Below are 19,955 nucleotides of genomic sequence, written 5' to 3' on the forward strand. Positions count from 1 at the left end.
GTTACAGAGGACACCATTAACAAGGTAAAAAGACAACCCACTTAATGGGAGAGTGTATTTGCAAACCTTCTATTTGGTAAGGGTTAAGTATTTAGAATATATAAAGAATGCTTACAACTCAACAACAAAAAGACAACCTAACTAAAAACTAGATAAAGCAACTGAATAGACATTCTTAAAAAAAAAAAAAAGAAAAAGATATACAAATGGCTAATAAGCACAGGAAAAGATGTCCAACATCACTAGCCGTAAGAGGACTGCAAATCAAACCACAATGCATCACCATTTTACATCCACAGCAACGACCTAAAGTTTTTTCAAAAGACAAATAATGGAGGAACCTTCATACATTGCTGATATAAATATAAAATAGTGTAGTCACAATAGAAAACAGTTTGGCAGTTTCTTAAAATGTTAAATATAGAGTTAATATAATTCAACACTTCTAATTCCTAGGTTTATTTCCAAGAGAAATGTATCTACAAAAAAGTACACAATTATTCATAGTAAGAGAATTCAAAACAGCTAAAAAATAGACATTATACAAGTACCTATCAATGGAGAAAAAGATAAAACAAAATGTGGTGTAAAAATACTATGGAATATTATTTGGCTATAATAAGGACTACAGTACTAACATTTGCTGTATCATTGATAAACTTTGAATACATTTTGTTATTTGAAAGCAGTCAGTCACATATGACTTCTTTTATATGAAATGTCCAGAACAGGCAGATCCATAGATCAGAAAGTAGATTAGTGGTTGCCAGTGGCTAGGTGGAGGGGTGATGGCTGCTAGTGGGGTTCTCTCAGGGGAGATAAAAAAATAGAACTGAAATTAGACAGTTATGATAGTTGTACAATCTTGTGAATATATTAAAACTGTTCAGTTTTGAAAAGACTGCTAAACAACTAAAAATATCATTATGTCCCCCTACCTCAAACATTAAAACCTAGAAACTGAGGAAGAATCAAATGTCTTAACACAATAGCACTAGATTTGGGGAGGAACTCAGAACAAGATACTGCTGAGTTTTCCTGGGAATGTAAAGCTGAACATACTGCCATCACCCCTTGGAATCTGCATTGGTTCTAGAACCCTTCCCATACCAAAATCTGAGGATACTCAAGTCTCTGATATAAACTGGCACAGTGTTCACATGTAACCTATGCACATCCTCTGGTATATTTTACATCACCTCTAGATTACTTATAATACCCAATACAATGTAAACAGTGTATTAGATTTGTTGTGGGTTGACTCTGAGGATGCAGAACCCATGTATGTAGAGGACTGACAATATAAATTTCATAACCTTAGTAATAACAAGCTACAAATGGCTATTCTGCAGAACTTATACGAATGGAAAAGTAATTATCAAAATTACTGACAATAGGAGATACTCAATAAAGATTTGATTAATGAAGATACCACCTTTAATGTAATTCTTACTGTGTTTACCACCTAGTACTTACCCTTTAAAAAAAAACTATTCCTAGAACTTATAACAATAGAACTTGGTTTAAAATGAAACTGATAAAACTTTTAACAGATAAGCAAAGGAAAGGAGGGGCTAAGGAAGGAAAAAGTGACTTTATCTTTTTTTCTTTTTTAGAGAACAGAGTCTCACTTTGTCGCCCTCGGTAAAGTGCCATAGCGTCACAGCTCACAGCAACCTCCAGCTCTTGGGCTTAGGTGATTCTCTTGCTTCAGCCTCCCAAGTAGCTGAGACTACAGGCGCCCACCACAACACCCAGCGATTTTTTGTTGCAGTTTGGCCAGGACCAGGTTTGAACCCGCCACCCTCAGTATATGGGGCTGGTGCCCTACTCATTAAAACCACTGACTTTATCTTTTCTGTCACTAGCATGTGGGACCGACATCCACTGTCCTAACTGCTAGGAAATATCACTACAATACTGAAGTATCAAAGCCTGTTTGGACTGAACTAGAAAGGCCCTAAACAAAAGGTGGATTATAATAATCAAATTAAATGCTTTGAATAAGCAAACAAAATCAAACTGTAGTGCTCAATTTGACTACACTATTCAAAATAAATATACCTTTATTGAGGTCAAGTTCTTCATCATCCTCCTCCTTCTTATGTATCTCTTCTGTACCATCAGTTTTTTCAGTTGACACCCACTGTATTTCTCCACTTGTTTCTTGCCACTCTCCACTCTTATCATGCTGAGTGGTGGGAGCATCGCTGATCAACTCATCTGTTTTACTTTCTGCCAACTGGGCTGCTCGCTCTCGCTCAAGAAATAGCTGATAAAAATTATTTTTGAAGATCATTAAAAAGAGACCAACCAATAAGTATACTCCCAAACTCAAGGTTCTGATTGCTTTTAAATACAGTAGAACCTCAGAAGGTTGACCACCCAAGGGACTGTAACAAACCTGACAACATACAGAAGTGATCAACATCAGGAACTAGGCCTACTGTACTGATCTGTACATGTGGTGCATGTCCAGTCTATGAAAATTAGGTCAACTTGAAGAAGTGGTTAACTATGGAGGTTCTACTTGTCTAATAAAAGAGTAAATATAAATAAAGTTTTTGGTCTTTCTATATCATAGTGAAACCCAAGACAAAAAGTACACGTATAAATGCTGCTGGGATTCAATTAATCAATTAATGAGGCTCAACAACTGTAGCTCAAGCGGCTAAGGCACCAGCCACGTACACCAGAGCTGGCAGGTTCAAGTCCAGCCCACGCCTGCCAAAACAACAATGACAACTACAACCAAAAAAAAAGCCAGGTGTTGTGGCAGGCGCCAGTAGTCCCAGCTACTTGGGAGGCCGAGGCAAGAGAATCACTTAAGCCCAAGAGTTAGAGGTTGCTGTGAGCTGCAATGCCATGGCACTCTACCCAGGGTAACAGCTTGAGGCCCTGTCTCAAAAAAAAAAGAAAAGAGGAGAAAGGCAGCACCTGTGGCTCAGTGAGTAGAGCACCAGCCCCATATACTGAGGGTGGTGAGTTTGAACCTGGCCCCAGCCAAACTTCAACAACAACAACAACAAAAATAGCTGGGTGTTGTGGCAGGCGCCTATAGTCCCAGCTACTCGGGAGGCTGAGGCAAGAGAATAGCCTAAACCTAAGAGCTGAAAGTTTGCTGTGAGCTGTGATGCCACAGCATTCTACTGAGGGCAACAAAGTGAGACTCTGTCTCTTTAAAAAAAAAAAAAAATCAATTAATGATGCACATACTATTTCCAACAATGAAAGTTTCAATTACCAGGCCAGGTATAGCAGCTCATTTCTGTAAGCCTAGCACTTTAGGAAGCTGAGGCAGCTGGATTGCTTGAGTTCAGGAGTTTGAGGCCAGCCTTAGCCAAGAGTGAGACCCTGTCTCTACTAAAAATAGAAAAATCAGCCAGGTGTTGTGGCAGGCATCTGTAGTTCCAACTACTAGGGAAGCTGAGGCATGAACATCTCTTGTATCCAAGAGTTTGAAGTTGCTGTGATGATGCCATGGCACTCAACCCCAGGGTGACAGAGATTCTGTCTTTTTTTTTTTTTAAAGACTCGAGTTCCTTTAATTTGGATATTACCAACATGCAATTCAAGCAAAAAATAAATAAATAAAAAGCAATTCTCAAAATTGGTCTAGGAATCCCTGAAAGTCACTGAGATTCTATGAGAGACTCTGGGAGGTCAAAATTACATTCATAACAATACAAAGAAGTTAGCTGTCATCTATTCCTTCTCTCATGAGAGTGCAGTGACATTTTACAGTCTATGTGCCATGTGATTATGTCACTGTTCTAATGGCTAATGTAATTTTTCCCAGTTTTCATTTAAAGTCAGTAAATATAGATATAGTACATACAAACAAAAGCACATTGGGTTTCCCAGTAATTTTTTTTTTTTGGTAGTTGTCACTGCTGTTTTTTTGTTTTGTTTTGTTTTTTTAGCTGGCTGGGACCAGGTTTGAACCCGTCACCCTTGGTATATGGGGCCAGCGCCCTACCCACTGAGCCACAGGTCTCCCCCATTTCCCAGTAATTTTTAAGAAGCCATGACAGCAAAAGGTTTAAGAATAATGGACTCCTAGTAGTAACTCAGTAAAGTATCAAGTTTTGTGGACTACTTTCTGAAGATACATCATTAAGCATTACTGGTTTGGAAAAGACAAAAAGAGGTTACAAAACAAGGGCTTTGGAAAAATAAAAAGCATAGTGCAATCCACAACTGTTTCTGGACGTGTGCAAAATATCATTAAAGGAAACACCATAAATATCTAGGAACCTGTTAGACTTGCAAAAATGTTGACATAAGTAATGTGAAGAAAGAAAGAATCATAAACAGTTTTGGGGAAAAGTATAATTTGAGGGTAGAAGAAGTATGTGCTTAGTGATGAGGGTGGGACGAGTTAGGCACATCAACTTTAAATATAGTATATATGTGCTGACACAACAATTCCTAAGCTAGGAAATTACCCAACAGACACACTTTGAATAGTATGGCCCGAGATTTAGCCTCTAAGGTGTTTACTTCTATAGTATTTTTAACAAAAGACAACCAAAAAAGCACTTTTAAACAATTTAAAAGTACTTCAGTAGAAAACTGGTTAAATAAACTGCTAAACAGTATGCAGTCATTAGAAAGAATGAGAGAAACCTATGTGCTAATAGCTCTTGAAGACAATGTAAGCAAAAAACAGTACACATGGCCCTGCCTATTCCTGAGCAACTGGCAAGCCACTATGGAAGGAGAGGTCAGGATCACAGATGAGGAGACTGGCACACAAAGTTAAGTAACACACATTCAATCTACCCTGAAGCTGTCACAATTAATTAACACTCAAACTGCCCAGTGAGGTAGAGCGAGCAGCATTGAAGCTTGATCAGAAGTTCCCCTTTAGCCTGATGAGAAGGACATCCATGTTCAAGTACATCTCAGGATTTTCAGCAGAAAGAAGGGCAGTCCAGAGCCGGAAGCTGAACCCTGTGCCTGGCTCCTATCCCACACAGAGTTGTCACCCTCACCTGTCCTCAAGCCACCCTATCACCCAGATGTAACATGCTAGTGGTCAGAAACTAGCTGCCTGGCCCACCTGTGCTCCTGGGCACATGCCCAGCCTGCCTCCCTACCAGCCTGCCTCTGGCCTATGTTATATGCAGAACCATCATGGTCCCAACCCCAATTCCTCCAGTGTCTACCCAGCTTCTGTGGGAACCTCCCCGGGGGTCCAGTGCCCCAACCCCATCAGTTGCCCTGGCACATATATTCTGGGGCTCAGGGCACTCTGGGGGCCGTAGGCTCCAAGGAGTCCTCAAGGGTCCCAATGCCCTGAGACAATTTCTAGGGAAGTTATCTCATATTTTGGCTTTCTGAAGAAGATCCTCTGAGCTGAGATTTTCCAGACAAAAAACCCCTATATGCCAGGCTCTGCATTGATTACTTTGATAAATATCCCTATTTCAGTCTCATGTGTGCTAATGGAAGCTTTGTGAAGTTCCCTTTACTGTTGCCAATTTACAGATGCATAAGGTGGGACAGTCTGTGCTTGCACCAAGCCATGTGATTCTGGAGTGACACAGCTGGGCTTCTCGGCCCCAGGTCCCCAGCTCCTCCTAGGGAACACATGGGGGAAGAGGGCAGTAGCTGCCCCACCATCCTCCCTGTCATTGTGTGCCATGCTCTTGGTCATAGTGTCCTGTGTCTGTGTCTCTGCCCTTCAGGAGCTCCCAGCTGGTGTGCTTGGCAGTCCCCAGGCCTGTAGTGTATCTCCCCTTCATCAGTTTCCCCCTACCCAGACTCCTCTGCCCTAGAAGCAACGCAATTAGCCCACATGAGCTGCAGCAGCATGCTGGTGGACCCACAGTGTTGATTACTTTTGCACAATAAAGAAATGTCAAAAAAAAAAAAACAAGAAACAATACACACTGAGCACTGTATATAATCAAATTCCATTTACATAAAAAGGAGTACACATTTATTTTCATAGGTGCACAAACACTAATTTCTCAGGACAGATACAAAACTTACAAATAGTAGCTTTTCAGGAAATACGGATTTTAAACCTTACTAAAAGTAATTTTTTTAACCTATATACATAAATTACTTTTGATTTTTAAGATAAACTAATTTTTCAAAAGTAGAAAAGAGAAACAACAGAAGAACATTCATGTCAGTAAACAGAATTACCTAATTTAAAAATTACTAGATTAAGATCAATATTATCAATAGTAGGAAGGATATAAATCTGAACATTAATTTTTCTACTCTATCTTTGAAAATGAGAATCAAGAGCCATTTCTTAATACTTAAGGTAAATGAGTAGAAGATATTTTCTAAAATAAGAGCAACAGAACCTATCACTCAACTGTTTTACAATCTAAAGATAAAACTTCAGACTGGTTAAAAACTGAGAAACCATAGCAGGTAAAAGAAAGCCAGGCATGACACAGAATGATATTCTGATGATAGGGTACTTCTATAACATGCAGTACAAAAGAGAAATACTGGGCTGGATATACCACATATTCCTAGGTTCATTAGATAGAGCAGAAAAATCTGAGCCTATTCCTAAAACAACCCATAAACAAGGATCTCCTGGAATGTGGGAATACTTTCTGCAAATTAACCCCTACTACGTGAATAATGTAGATCAATTATTTATTTCTTCGAAAACTACTCCCAAAGCCATTGATAGTATATCTTTTTTTTTTTTTTCACCCCTTCCCCCAATAGTGTATCTTTACTCCTTTTATGTTCCATTATACAGGGACCAGAATGTTTGAAAAAAACTCTAGTACAACCATACAAGGAAATATCTACTCAGAACAGTATATGTAGGAACCTGAATAGACCTCAAAGATACAAGCTTAATGAAAACAAGTCAAACTCAAAAGGTTACATATTATTCCATTTATACAACATTCTTGAAAAGATAAGAGATTGAGAACAGAACTATTATGGTGATAGTTCTTTCTGCACCTTAGTGTAGTAGTGAGTACGTGCATCTACACAGGGAATAAAATTGCATAGAACTATGCATGTTACACATACACATCAATAAATGTAAGTTAAAATTATGAAACTAAATAAGGCCTGAAGTCTAGTTAATAGACCTCTCACTGATCCACAGAGAGATTGCACATTTTTTAATTGGTTAAAAAATTCTGGTTTAAATAGAGTTTCACCCTAAAAACTATGAACATTTAAGAATTTGTCAGATCTAAAAGATATTCCCCTCCCTACCCAAGCAAAGATAAGCTTTCAGAAGTTCCAAAGAAAAACATAAATAAATAAAACACAGGGCAAGGAGATTTAAAAAGTGTAATTGATAAAGGAATTGGGAAATGCAACAAACTACAGGATATTAGTTTGTGTTTAAGTTATTGCTTACCTGCACTAAAGCCTGAACAGCATGAACTTGTCCAGGTATCCTTAAACTATCATTTTCTTCTCCACTATAGAAGGAAGAATCAAAAGAACACGATGTTTCCATGTTGACAAGACAGTGCCGATTCCGAGCACTATACTCCACTAGATTTATCAGGAGACCTAAGCCCTACAAAAATTTTAAAAGATGCAATAAGAACTTAAAACAAACGAATATACGTAATTTTTACTGACAGCATAAAAACCTGTTAATCAGTGTCTTAGCCTCTGAAAAATGGCTAAAAAGTATTATATAAGAAAGATACTGTCTTCCAAAAAAATCATTCCTTTCATTTTTAATCACCACTTTTAGTGTCCATACTTACTGTTTTTTATAGTGGAATCCTTCAGGTTGTCTTTTGTACAATAAGAAGTACATCTATGTAAAATTTATCAATACAACCTACGATGTATTAAACTGGTTCTTAAACTAAAACTAAAATGAACTTTTTCAACTTCAAATAGATAAAATAATTATTTCTGAAACAGACATTTCAACTTACCAGCACTCGAATATCAAATCTCTGCTCCTGAGGTAGGTACTTTGGAACCTGAAGCACGCAATTCATTGCTGTGCCTATGAGGCCATCCTGTTCTCCAGTTTTGGTGCTGCCCCACTCTGACATAAGAAATGGAAATACAAAAATTGTTACTTATTCTTACTTTTGACAACAATAAACCAGTATTTATTAAAAGTTAATACTTTAGAATTACACAGTTATTCTTTTACTGAAATACAATCTTGATATTTCTGGACCAACCTTTTAAGTTCTAAAATTATCAACTTCTGGCCAACAGTGGTGGCTCACAAGTTTTTGATCAGCCTGAGCAAGAGGAAGACCTCATCCTATCAAAAAATAGAAAAAGTAGCCAGGCGTGGTAGTATATGCCTATAGTCCCTTGGGAGGCTGAGGAGGTAAAAGGATCACTCAAGCCCAGAAGTCTGAGGTTGCAGTGAGCTATGATGACATTGCTGCACTCTAGCCTAAAAGCAATTTAAACCTACAAATGAGTAAGTCAAGTATATTATGGTGGTTTTAAAAACCAATATATTGGCTCGGCGCCTGTGGCTCAAGTGGCTAAGGCGCCAGCCACATACACCTAAGGTGGGGGGTTCAAATCCAGCCCGGGGCCACCAAACAACAATGACGGCTGCAACCAAAAAATAGCCAGGCGTTGTGGTGGGCACCTGTGGTCCCAGCTACTTGGGAGGCAGAGGCAGTAGACTCCCTTGAGCCCAGGAGTTAGAGGTTGCTGTGAGCTGTGATGCCATGGCACTCTACCCAGGGGGACAGCTTGAGGCTGTCTCAAAAAAAATAAAATAATAAAATAAAAACCACTATATTGGCTTGGTGCCTGTGGCTCAAGTGGCTAAGGCGCCAGCCACATACACCTAAGGTGGCAGGTTCGAATCCAGCCCAGGCCCACCAAAACGATGGCTGCAACCAAAAAATAGCCAGGCATTGTGGCGGGTGCCTGTGGTCCCAGCTACTTGGGAGGCTGAGGTGGGAGGCTGAGGTAGGAGACTCACTTGAGCCTAGGAGTTGGAGGTTGCTATGGGCTGTGATGCCACAGCATTCTACCCAGGGGACAGCTTGAGGCTCTGTCTCAAAAAAAAAAAAAAATCACTATATTGGCCAGGCATGGTGGCTCACACCTGTAATCTTAGCACTCCAGGAGGCAGAGGCAGGTGGATTACTTGAGCTCAGGTATTTGAGACCAGCCCAAGCAAGAGCAAGATGCCATCTCTAAAAAGCAAAAATAAAAATAGTTGGCCTTTGTGGCAGGCACCTGTAGTCCCAGCTACTTGGGAGGCTGAGGCAATAGATCACTTGAGCCCAAGAGTTTGAGGTTGCTGTGAGCAATAACACCACAGCACTCTATCAAGAGTAACCAAGTGACATTGTCTCAAAAAATTAAAAGCAAAATTACAAGAAGAAACAAAGGGGAATAACTTGTTTTAATGTATAATATACAATCTTGTATATTACAAATATGGAGAAAAATACTTACCATTATCATTAGTTAAATTAAGCAACACCCCAATGATGGCCCTCATGCAGTCTTCCACTGCTTTGCCCACATGGTTAGTTACATTCTGATGAGGCAGAGGTTTACTGTCAGCTAAGCATATGCTATCTTCAGCACGGTTATACTGCTGAATCAGTTCTTCACAATGTTGTAATGCTCTTAAGAGAAAATAAAATGTGGACTATTATGGTAAATAGTAACAGTACATAATAAATTTCTATTTACTTGAACATAATACTGTCAGACTGAATTTCATATTATTTTGCAAAAATATAATTTTAAAATTTCTATAAGAAAAGGCAAAATTAAAAACACATGGCAGAAGTTTGTATCTGTATTAACTATATCTATCACTAGTAAACTATTTTCCAGGAGTTCTCCCCCGTTTTACATTCTACTGATGTCTCCAATACAATGGACAAACCATAACCCTTCCTCAAATAGGTAAAACTTTACGAGCTAATGCTGGACATTTCTGAATCTCGTTTTAGATAGTTCTCATTTAGAAAGCAAGTTCTTGGCAGGTAACAATTATTAATACACTAATATTACATAATAAATAACGCTGTAAAAAAAGTACTAAATACTTCATATGCATTAAAGCAAATCATTGTAAGTCTTTCAAACTGGCATGTTCCCCTGACAGCCATCCAAGGGTATACAGAGCTGTATCGAAAGATTTTTTTTTTTTCCAGCAGTTTAGACATCATCAGTTTTTATAAAAGAGAGACATGGAAATTATTTACAAGATGGAAGATTTCAGAACTTCAGTGGAATGGGCCATTTCATCAGTAGTGATTTATTTCAGTTTACATACTTTCCAAGAATGTCACCATCTCCAAATAAGAAATAACCCCTGTCATCTAGAACTACTTTGGTACCTCCAAATCGTAGGAGAAAAACTTTAGCTCCAAATTTCACACTAACTGGTTGAACCTCTCTACCCTTTCCTGTAGAGCCTAATCCAACAGCCACTACTGTTTGCAATATTTTTCCTTGAGATTTTTCTGGAAGCATAATGCCTCCTTTGGTTACAGTTTTGGTTGCACACCTTTTCAACCAATACTCAATTGAAGAGTGGAAGAAACTTTCTAAATGCTTGTCCAGCCACAGCTCCCACCGCCCCAGGCCCTACATCTAAGGATTTTAAAGATACCCTCAAAGAACCAAAGAAATATAAACCTTAAAAAAGTCTAGTATTTCTAAACACTCTCTTTAAATCAATAAGTCCATTAATTTACTTTTTAAGTCTCATATAGGTTAATTAAGCTATGTCAGTTGATTCTTCATGTATTACACGCCATACAATATAAGGAAATCCACACCACATCTAATCCACCCCTAGGTGCCCTCTAAAACATAACTGAAGAAATTTTTCTGTAAGGTTCCAAACTAAAATAATTTTTTCTGACCAGGCCTGGTGGCTCACTCCTGTAATCCTAGCACTCTGGGAGACTGAAGTGGGTAGATTGCTTGAGCTTACAAGTTCGAGACCAGCCGGAGCCAAAGTGAGACGCCATCTCTACTAAAAATAGAAAAACTGAGGCAAGAGGATTGCTTGAGCCCAAAAGTTGGAGGTTGCTATGATTATAACGCCATGGCACTCTACCCAGGGTGACAGCTTTCAACTTTGTCTCAAATAAATAAATAAAAGTAAAATAAAATCAGAAAGATTTAACTTACAAGAATACTCTTTGATAAGGGCAAGTAAAATATGGTAATAAAACAACTAGAATGTATGCATCAAGAGTATTAAAATGTAATATAAAATATATAAATGGGCTAGGCATCGTGGCTCATGTCTGGAACCCTAGCACTCTGGGAGGCCAAGGCGGGTGGACTGCCTGAGGTCACATGTTAGAGACCAGCCTGAACAAGACTCAGTCACTAAAAATTTGCCAGGTATTGTGGTGGGCACCTGTAGTCCCAGCTACTTGGGAGGCAGAGGCAAAAAGATCTCTTGAGCCCAAGAGTTTGAGGTTGCTGTGAACTATGATGCCATAGCACTCTACCAAGGGTGACAAAGAGACTGTCTTTTTTTTTTTTTTTTTTGAGACAGAGCCTCAAGCTGTCCCCCTGGGTAGAATGCTGTGGCATCACAGCTCACAGCAACCTCCAACTCCTGGGCTCAAGCGAGTCTCCTACCTCAGCCGCCCAAGCGGCTGGGACCACAGATGCCCACCACAACATCCGGCTATTTTTTGGTTGCAGCCGTCATTGTTGTTTGGCGGCCCGGGCTGGATTCGAACCCGCCACCTTAGTTGTATGTGGCTGGCGCCTTAGCCACTTGAGCCATAGGTGCCGAGCCAAGACTGTCTTAATTAAAAAAAAAAAACACATAAAACTTGAAAACACTAGAGAAAAAAAAGAGATGAAGAAATCTACAACAGATTAAGAAAATCCATTGTAAAGATTGAGACCACTGATGAAGATTACTAGATATTTAAATATTGACTAAAACTATATTAAAAAATTAATAATTTACACCATGTGAGTCCTTTTCTTTAAAACCTTATATTGAAGTACTTACAGATGAAATGATAATATCTGGGTTTGCTTCAAAATAATAATGTAAGGGGTTACAGATGGAAATAAAACTGGCTGTAATTCATAATTAAGCTGAGTAAAGTATACTCATTGTATTATTTTGTTTACTTTGTCTATTGTTGAAATTCTCTATAATAAAAGAGGTTATAAAAATAGATAAAATAGAGTCAGGCTGCAGTGGGTCTTTAATAAGACCTACTTCCTAAGAAAACTGCATATATATCCAAAGATAATAAGGAGTCATGGAGATATGGGAGTTAAGGATTATTTTTTCAAAGTAGAGATTTGGAGAAAATTAACTCCACATGGTATTGTGCTACTGGACTAAAGGCCAAAGAAGCAGGGCAGAAATAAAAGAACCAGGACAGAGATATCAGGAAGAGGCTGCTGTAATAAGGCAGAATCAGGATTGGAGACATACTTGGGAATTTTACATGCACTGAGGTGATAACATTAGCCTAATTGTGATGAAAGATGGGCAAGCAAGAATGTGAAATGGGAGAAACTACATACAGTTCTAGAAAAACACATATAAATAAAGGGCAGAAGGAGGCTAAAACAGTCCATTTATAACAAAAATAAGGAGTAATGCTTATTATTGTTTATTATATACCAACCATTGTTTAAGGCTTTACATATTAACTAATTTAGTTAATATATACTATATATAACATACAACACACTTTTAAGATCATTTAAAATTTTTAAATATTTTATATATACATAAATTTAATATGCATATAGTTTAAAATATATATATATAAAAACATATGTATTGTCATTTTAAAACAATCCTAAGTGGATCAGGTACAATTTTTAACCCCACTGTAAAGAACTTGTAGCAAATAAGTGACTTGCCCATAGTTAAGCAGCTGAAGTTATCAATGTGAAATCCACACTCAATCTTATTTTGGTTCCAAAATCTGTACTCCATGCTGTACTCTGATTCACAGAACTCAGCAAAGCATTTTATAAAGAAATACAATTTTATTCCCTTTATAGTCAATCCAAGTATTTGAAATAAACAACATTAGATCTCAGAAAAACTTACTTAGCTGATGAAACAATGAGTTGTGAATCTTTATATGCTATCAAGTAGCTTTGATTCTCTGGATTATGCACTGTTACCTAAAATGGAAGAATAAAATAACTGTGAGAATCTCTAACTTTCATTCATTGACATAATACCATATTCTCTCTGTTGCCCTAAAAGATACAAATACTGAGAAAAAAACAGTCCTTGTCATCTAATGGAATAACTTCACAATCCATGCATTCCAGGTTGTAAAATAAGAGAGGTAGTGCTTTAGTACAAAATTAAGGCATCAATCGCTTTTTTTTTTTTCCAGACAGAGCCTCAAGCTGTCACTCTGGGCAACGTGCCATGACATCACAGCTCACAGCAACCTCCAACTCTTGGGCTTAAGCAATTCGCCTGCCTCCGCCTCCCAAGTAGCTGGGACTATAGGCACCCGCCACAAAGCCCGGCTATTTTTTGGTTGTAGTTGTCACTGTTGTTTGGTTGGCCCAGGCTGGATCCGAACCTGCCAGCTCTGGTGTATATGTGGTTGGTGTCTTAGCCACTTGAGCTAAGGTGCCGAATCAATCACTATTATAACTACTCATTCATAATTAATGTATTCTCTTTTTTTAGAGACAAGAGTCTCACTTTGTCACCAAGCTCACAGCAACCTCCAGTTCTTGGGCTTAGGCGATTCTCTTGCCTCAGCCTCCCAAGTAGCTGGGACCATAGGTGCCTGCTACAAGGGCTATTTTTATTGTTACAGTTTGACCGGGGCTGGGTTTGAACCTGCCACCCTCAGTATATGAGGCTGGCGCCTACTGACTGAGCTATAGGCACTGCCCATAATAAATGTACTCTATACTTTAGATTCACTGTAAACAAATTACCAAATACTTTAAACATCAGAAAAGAGCATTCCCGAACTAAACAAACTAATACTTTTAAATTCTTAAGTAGATTAATTTAGAATATATTTTTACAAAAGAATAACATTCATTATCCAGTGTACCTGAAGCACTCTAAAATAAAGAACAATTTTTATTTCATCTAGGCCAATATTATTTTCCCCACAGATGTTTTAGCTAATCCAAACTGGTTAACATTCTATGCATCCTGAAATTCACTCTCAATATTAATTCTAATCTATACTGAACTGGGTTAAGTCATTCATAAAAGAACAAAATATACTTAATGCAGTTCAACAGTATCATTCTCTAAAGCAAAAATATTATAACAAGCTGTGCCTACAAAAATTTGACTCAAATAAAACTGAGAAAAGAAAAACCAGGCTGCATTTACTTGTTGTTTATTACAAATAAGTAAATAATGTATTTAAGGAGAAAGCCATATTAAGGAATGAATAATAAAGTCTGGCACATATAAGCAAACCTGACATTTCATTTGGACCAATAATATATGTAGGTTTAAAATGCAAAACTCATTTATTTAACCTATTCATTAATAACTCGTTGCTCAAAGAATTCATTACAAATTCAACTTGAAAAAACAGAGGCAAAACCCTATATAAAATATTTGGCTTTATCTCTCACACATACATACAATAATAATTAAGCCTGAATAATTTTCTTTAAATAATGATTCATACTTACACTTTGTTGGGGTTTTTTTTTTTATACTTACACTTTCTAAAACTCGTAAACATCTCTCCGCTCCCCATAAGGAAGCTACTAGTTTCTCTTCATCCTCATGTCTACTTAAATGATCCACACATTCTTTAACTAAGTGGAAAAAAGGGACATTAGTATTTATCACCTCATTATTTACTCTTTAGAGTATATTAAAACCTATCTGTCCACATAATATGAATCTGATGGAAACTCTCTGAACATTATTTTATGTTTAATACTGAAAGATTTTGAAATGTATCCTACTACATATATTAAAAATAATTTATTTCCATAACCCCCCATACCAAAATGTTAATGACCTTTTCTTTAAAACTGAAAGATTTATATAGGATGCTACTAAAAAAAATAGACCTTTTCAACCCAACACAATTATTTTCTGAATTATGTGAATATTTTTTCAGGCTTCAAATAATATATAAAAATGTCATTCATGTGCATATCCATACCTTTATCTACAATATGATCCAGACCACCCAAAAGCCGGAGTTCTTCTTTAAACCAGTCTCCTGCTCGTTTGGAAGTGAGGGACAATAATGTCTCCATAGCTAAATGCCCAGTCTAAAATCAGAAGCATCATTAACAAATATTTACTTAGTAAGAATTCTGAGGCAATTCTACAGATTTTCTTTAAAAATACCGTATGCTATCAACATTTAGATTTTTTTAATAGAATGTTGTTACAAGTAAAATAATATTACAAGCCAAAAAAACTAATTTCTAACTTTATCAAAATAGTCTAAGTTGAACAAATGATTTTTAACCACATGGCTTGTTTCATAGAGAAAACTTGTTATTAAAGTAGTCTACCATTTATCAGTTAATATAAAATAAAATATACAAACACTATTATTTCTACAGTACAAAGGCTCAAGTGTGGGACTGATGAATCAAAGCAAACATGTATTTAAACTGCAAATCTATACATTGGGACCAGGTGCAGAGAGGGCTCTTGCCTCTAATCCTGGCACTTTGCAAAGCCAAGGCAGGAGGACTATATGTGCCCAAAGACCAAGGCAACAAAGCAAGATCCCATCTCTGCAAAAAGAAAGCCAGACGTAATGGCACTTGCCTATAGTCCTGGCTACTCAGAAGGCTGAGGTAGGAAGATTTCTTGAGTCTAGCAGTTTAAGGATGTTGTGAGCTATGATCACCCCACTATATTCCAGCTTAGGTGAGAAAGCAACATGTCTCATTCATAAATAAATAAATAAATCCTATATCAACAGGATTAATTTACCACAAAAGATGTAATACTTGTCTGAGGAACAAAGTATGGGAGTGATTAATTACCCTAAATCTTCAAAAGCACAAGTTACAACTTTAAATTTTTGCCCAAGGGCACAAAAAGTTAGCTTACTGCCTTAACTTTTCTGACTACAGTAAATCTGAAAAATTTCCCACAGATTTAACTGTATTTCTTCTACTGCAAGACTCCAGTTCACTATTCTTATTTTCCTGCAAGGTTGTCTTTTCTTATTTGGTGTAGTTGTTTATCTATTCTGCATAGAAATCCTTTGTTCATTTTAGTGTTGCCAAGTGACCAGCCTTAAACTTTAGACTGCAGGGGTAGCAGCTTAGATATTCATGTGACTACAATAACAAAATTATACAGTAGAATCTCCTTAGCTGACCACCTCCTTAAGTTGACTGAATTTTAATAACCAGACATGCACCACATATATGGATCAGTATAGGAGGCCTACTTCCTTATTTTGACCACCTCTGAACACTGACAGGCTTGCTACAGTCTCTTTTGGGTGGTAAATTTACGAAAGTAAGGCTCTGGGACCACCACTAGAGGGAGCACAAATGACCCATATCTACAACCAGATTAAAGTTTTGTTTTTTCCCTTTGACTTTATTGTTTTTCTTTTTTAAAGCATACAGCCACCTCCCAACAAAGAGCAAACTGGGTCCTGTCATAATAAAGAAACTTCAGCATAAAAAAGGAAATGCTTTAATTTAGCAAAGATTGAAAATACCCCATTTTCTTGCCAAAGCTTCTGCCCTTCAAAAGATGCTAGTCTGTAGTAAGTACTCCTGAGCTATTTGAAAGTGCACATAATTCAAGTTTTCAGAAATACAAAGAACAGATATTATTACCAAGGAAAATCTTAGTATTACAAATTTAGAAGACTTTGGTCTATTTTTCTTTAAGTTGCTATCCAACATACCAAATACAAAACTAGAATCCAATACTTTAAAAACACATTCATTCTGTCCCTCGAGGAGTGATTTAATTAGACTGGTTCAGGTGGATCACTTTATGAGTCATACTCCTATAACTAAAAAGGGATGACACACTGTTTAAGAAGAAAAGTAATAATAATTTGATATTAACATAGTAAAAACTCACACATTTTTAGGCCAAAGGGATTTTATTGTTTATTTCTATTGGCATAAAAAGGATTCTTTGATATTTTAGCCTTTATTCAGTATACTGTAAGACAGCATTTTAAAAAACCTATTATACAACCATTTTATTTGAAAATTGGAAATGTCCTCAGAGTAAAAGCACAAACACTGATAATATTACTCTGCAATTATTAGCTCTCAGTTATTTCAATTCTATCTGAAAACCTAAATCATATCCACATAATGATCCTAATAAAATTATAAAGCAGATGAAAAGTTTCTGCATTCTCTTGACGTCCTAGCATAATGCATTACTCATGTGTTGGTGATGATGTGGGGATAAACAAACCTAACACACTGCCAGTTATATGAGAGTACAGCACATACAATTATGTATAGTATCTAATACTCGATAATAAAAAACTACAATATTACTACTTTACGTATTTACTATATCATACTTTTTATTGTTAATGTTAGAGTGCACTCCTCCTATCTAAAAAAGGAAAAAAGTTCATTGTAAAACAGTCTCAGGCAGGTCCTTCAGGAGGAATAATAAAAGATGACAGCTCCATTTATGTTATTGCCCCTGAGGACCCTCCAGTGGAACAAAATGCAGAGATGAAGATAATGATATTGAGCCTATATGAGCCTAGGCTAATTTTAACTAAAAAGGTTAAAAAGTAAATAATTTTAAAAACAGAAAAAAGCTTATACAATAAGGTTATAAAGAAAGTATTTGTGTAGTTGTACATGGTTATATGTTAAGTTTATTACAAGAGTAAAAAAGTTAACTTCAGTGTAGCACTGAATATATAGTGTTTGTGTATAAAGTATGCAGTAGTCTATAGTAGTGTACAATAATGTCCTAGGCCACTCACCTGGAGCAGCTTCCAGTACTTCAAGCTCCATTTGTGGCAAGTACCGTACACAGGTATATCATGTTTTTATCTTTAGTACTCTATTTTACTGAATTCTATGTTTAAATACTTAACCACCACTGTTACTGCCTATAGTATTCAGTACAGTAACATGCTATACAGATTTGTAGACACTACACCAAATAGTAACATGCTATACAGATTTGTAGACACTACACCAAATAGTCTAGGTGTGTACCACAATATACTATTGAAATCTGTATATTCTATGATCACACAACAATGAAATCACCTAACAATGAATTTTCAGATTATATGCCTGTCATTAAGTAATGCTGGAGTGTATCACTATTTTAAATTATCTATGACACATTAGCAGTACCATCAAGGAATAAGTTAAGCAACTATTATAACAACGGCATCATCATAGTTTACTGCAACTTCAAACTCCAGGGTTCAAGCAATCCTCCTGCCTCAGTATTCCAAGTAGCTGGAAATACAGGTATGCCACCATGTCCAGCTAATTTTTCTATTTTTAGCAGAGATCGGGTCTCATTCGTGCTCAGGCTGGTCTTGAACTCGCAAACTCAAGCAATCCTTCTGCCTGAGCCTCCCACAGTGCTAGGGTGCTCTGGTTTGATTAAGACAACACCTGACACAGTGTAGGTAAGTCTTTATACTGGTAATTACCATCCTAATAAATTCAACAAAACAGAGGGCAAATTCAAAGATCCAGGATATCTATTAGCACTTTCATTAACAGTGAATACCTGAAATGAAACTCAATGTTGAACAATACAAGAGACAAAAAATATAAGTACATTCATTCAATTATGCAGCAAATAAAAATTACAGGCTCAGATTTATTCTTTTATAGTATGAAAAAAATAGTAGACATCATAAAAATATTTAAAGTAAATAAAAGTCACAAATATGTTTTTAAAGGTAGGAGCAATCACTAATGTGTCATCTGAGCAAAATAGCTATTTCCCTCAATTTTATAAAGTGAAAAGTACCACACACGTCAGCTTTGTATCATGCCTTTTAAAGTTAACTTGCTCTCCCTACTTCTTGTTTACTAGAATCCATTACTAATTCTAATTAAATACAACAATTAGTCATACCTAGCTAGCACAAAGTATTCTACCAATTTTTGCAGCAAATGATGCACTCTTAAGCAGGCAATAGGAAAAAAAATGTTTACACAGTACTGTTGGAAATGTCTGGGAAAAAAGGCTATTATATGATAATCTTACTTTTTCAAACCTACTAATCAATGGAATACTATTGTTTCCACAAGTTAAAAGGCCAGAACAGGCCAGGCACCTATAGTTCAGTGGTTAGGGTGCTGTTCACATACACCAGGGTTGGCCGGTTTGAACCCAGCCCAGGCCTGCTAAACAACAACAACTGCAACAACAACAAAAAAAACAGCTAGGCATTGTGGCGGTACCTGTGGTCCCAGCTACTGGGGAGGCTGAGACAAGAGAATCCCTTAACTCCAAGAGTTTGACGTTGCTATGAGCTATGACACCACAGTATTCTATTGAGGGTGACATAGTTAGACTCTGTATCAAAAACTAAAGGCCAGAAGAAAAGTAGAACTGAAATCAAGCACAAGTAGCACAGCCACCTTAAACATGGGGAGTTGGGTTGAGCCTAAGGGTAGCCACTGGCCAAGTCTCTATTAGGATGGACACTGCACCCATTTCTTCAGGTCCCCTGAAGCACTATGGAATAAACAAATGCTTACTCATTGAAATGTATAACCCTGGCAAATCTTTTAGAATTTTTATTTCTGAAACCCACAGAGAATAAGAATTTAAATTCGTGGTCGACTATGGTAGCTCACACCTAGCACTCTGGGAGGCCAAGATGGGTGGATTGCTTGAGCTCACAAGTTCGAGACCAGCCTGAGCTAGAGCAAGACCCCATCTCTACTAATAATACAAAAAACTGAGGCAAGAGGATCACTTGAGACCAAGAGTTGGAGGTTGCTGTGAGCTATGATGTCACTATGGTACTCCATACAGGGCTACAGCTTGAGACTGTCTCAATTTAAAAAAAAAA

The 19,955-nt window shown here is 37.1% G+C and overlaps 1 protein-coding gene and 2 pseudogenes across 1 annotated transcript in view; 1 reads left to right on the plus strand and 2 right to left on the minus strand.

The window, feature by feature from the left end:
- WAPL (WAPL cohesin release factor) overlaps positions 1–19,955 on the minus strand; it is a 93,016-nt gene that overhangs the window by 9,886 nt on the left and 63,175 nt on the right. The window contains exons 10-16 of the mRNA XM_012813518.2: positions 15,096–15,207; positions 14,642–14,739; positions 13,028–13,104; positions 9,412–9,587; positions 7,902–8,017; positions 7,364–7,528; positions 2,065–2,272 (exon numbers count right to left, since the gene is read on the minus strand). Of these exons, the coding sequence (XP_012668972.1) occupies positions 2,065–2,272; positions 7,364–7,528; positions 7,902–8,017; positions 9,412–9,587; positions 13,028–13,104; positions 14,642–14,739; positions 15,096–15,207 (952 nt within the window). The remainder of the gene's footprint in view (positions 1–2,064; positions 2,273–7,363; positions 7,529–7,901; positions 8,018–9,411; positions 9,588–13,027; positions 13,105–14,641; positions 14,740–15,095; positions 15,208–19,955) is intronic.
- LOC105888311 lies at positions 4,815–5,305 on the plus strand (annotated as a pseudogene).
- On the minus strand, positions 10,234–12,910 carry LOC105888312 (annotated as a pseudogene).

The sequence above is a fragment of the Otolemur garnettii genome, unplaced genomic scaffold (genome assembly GCF_000181295.1).
Source record: "Otolemur garnettii isolate 467f Iridium unplaced genomic scaffold, OtoGar3 scaffold00275, whole genome shotgun sequence".
Taxonomy (NCBI): domain Eukaryota; kingdom Metazoa; phylum Chordata; class Mammalia; order Primates; family Galagidae; genus Otolemur; species Otolemur garnettii.